Below are 853 nucleotides of genomic sequence, written 5' to 3' on the forward strand. Positions count from 1 at the left end.
CCGATGATGAATTTTTCTTGAATATGTTGTATCATCTACCAAGACCAAGGCTTTTCCGAGATAGGTCAAATCCTCTTGAAGAATTTGATGACTTTGATTTTTAATGCCATTCTAGATAGGTAATATTTTTAATGTTTATAAACATAAATTATAAGTATTAAAATATATTGTTTGAGCGCACCTAGCCTCTGCGCCTTAAAGGAACAGATGTGCCTTTACGCTGTTGCAATCTGAGTTGCACTGCTCTAAATTATCATACAGTAATAATAATAAATATAAAATTAATCAAGAAGCAACTTTTGATAATGATAACTTTATTTTTACCAAAAATATACAAAACAATATAAATGACTAGGTAGCCTTGTTGGCTCAACAATATAATAATGTGTTAAAAAACTAATAGGTAGCCCTGCTGGCTCAACACAATAATAAATGTATAATAATAATATGAGGTAGCCCTGCTGGCTCAACACAATAAAAAAATGTATAATAATAATATGAGGTAGCCCTGCTGGCTCAACACAATAAAAAAATGTATAATAATAATATGAGGTAGCCCTGCTGGCTCAACACAATAAAAAAATGTATAATAATAATATGAGGCTCGTCAGCCTGTTACCTGGGATCTGGTGTTCGTTAGCGGCTTCAAACCGGAACGCTACCGTCTCGGGATGCACTAATTTTTACAATAAAAAATAATACAATGTAATACTAAAATATGTGACAAACCCGAGACGTGCGACTAACGAGCCACCAGATCAGACGCTTAAATCACTGAACATGCAATTCACCAACAACGAACAAATCATGTGCTTCTATAAGTATGTCTCTGACGCCCTGAATGGGGAAAATA

The 853-nt window shown here is 33.9% G+C and overlaps 1 protein-coding gene across 1 annotated transcript in view; it reads right to left on the minus strand.

Annotated features, from left to right (window-relative positions):
- Positions 1-771: 771 nt before the first annotated feature.
- The window catches only part of LOC107882196, a 1,657-nt gene continuing 1,575 nt past the window's right edge, over positions 772-853 (minus strand). Inside the window, exon 2 of the mRNA XM_016800236.1 lies at positions 772-837. Within this exon, the coding sequence (XP_016655725.1) occupies positions 772-837 (66 nt within the window). The remainder of the gene's footprint in view (positions 838-853) is intronic.

The sequence above is a fragment of the Acyrthosiphon pisum genome, unplaced genomic scaffold, assembly GCF_005508785.2.
Source record: "Acyrthosiphon pisum isolate AL4f unplaced genomic scaffold, pea_aphid_22Mar2018_4r6ur Scaffold_21191;HRSCAF=23265, whole genome shotgun sequence".
Taxonomy (NCBI): domain Eukaryota; kingdom Metazoa; phylum Arthropoda; class Insecta; order Hemiptera; family Aphididae; genus Acyrthosiphon; species Acyrthosiphon pisum.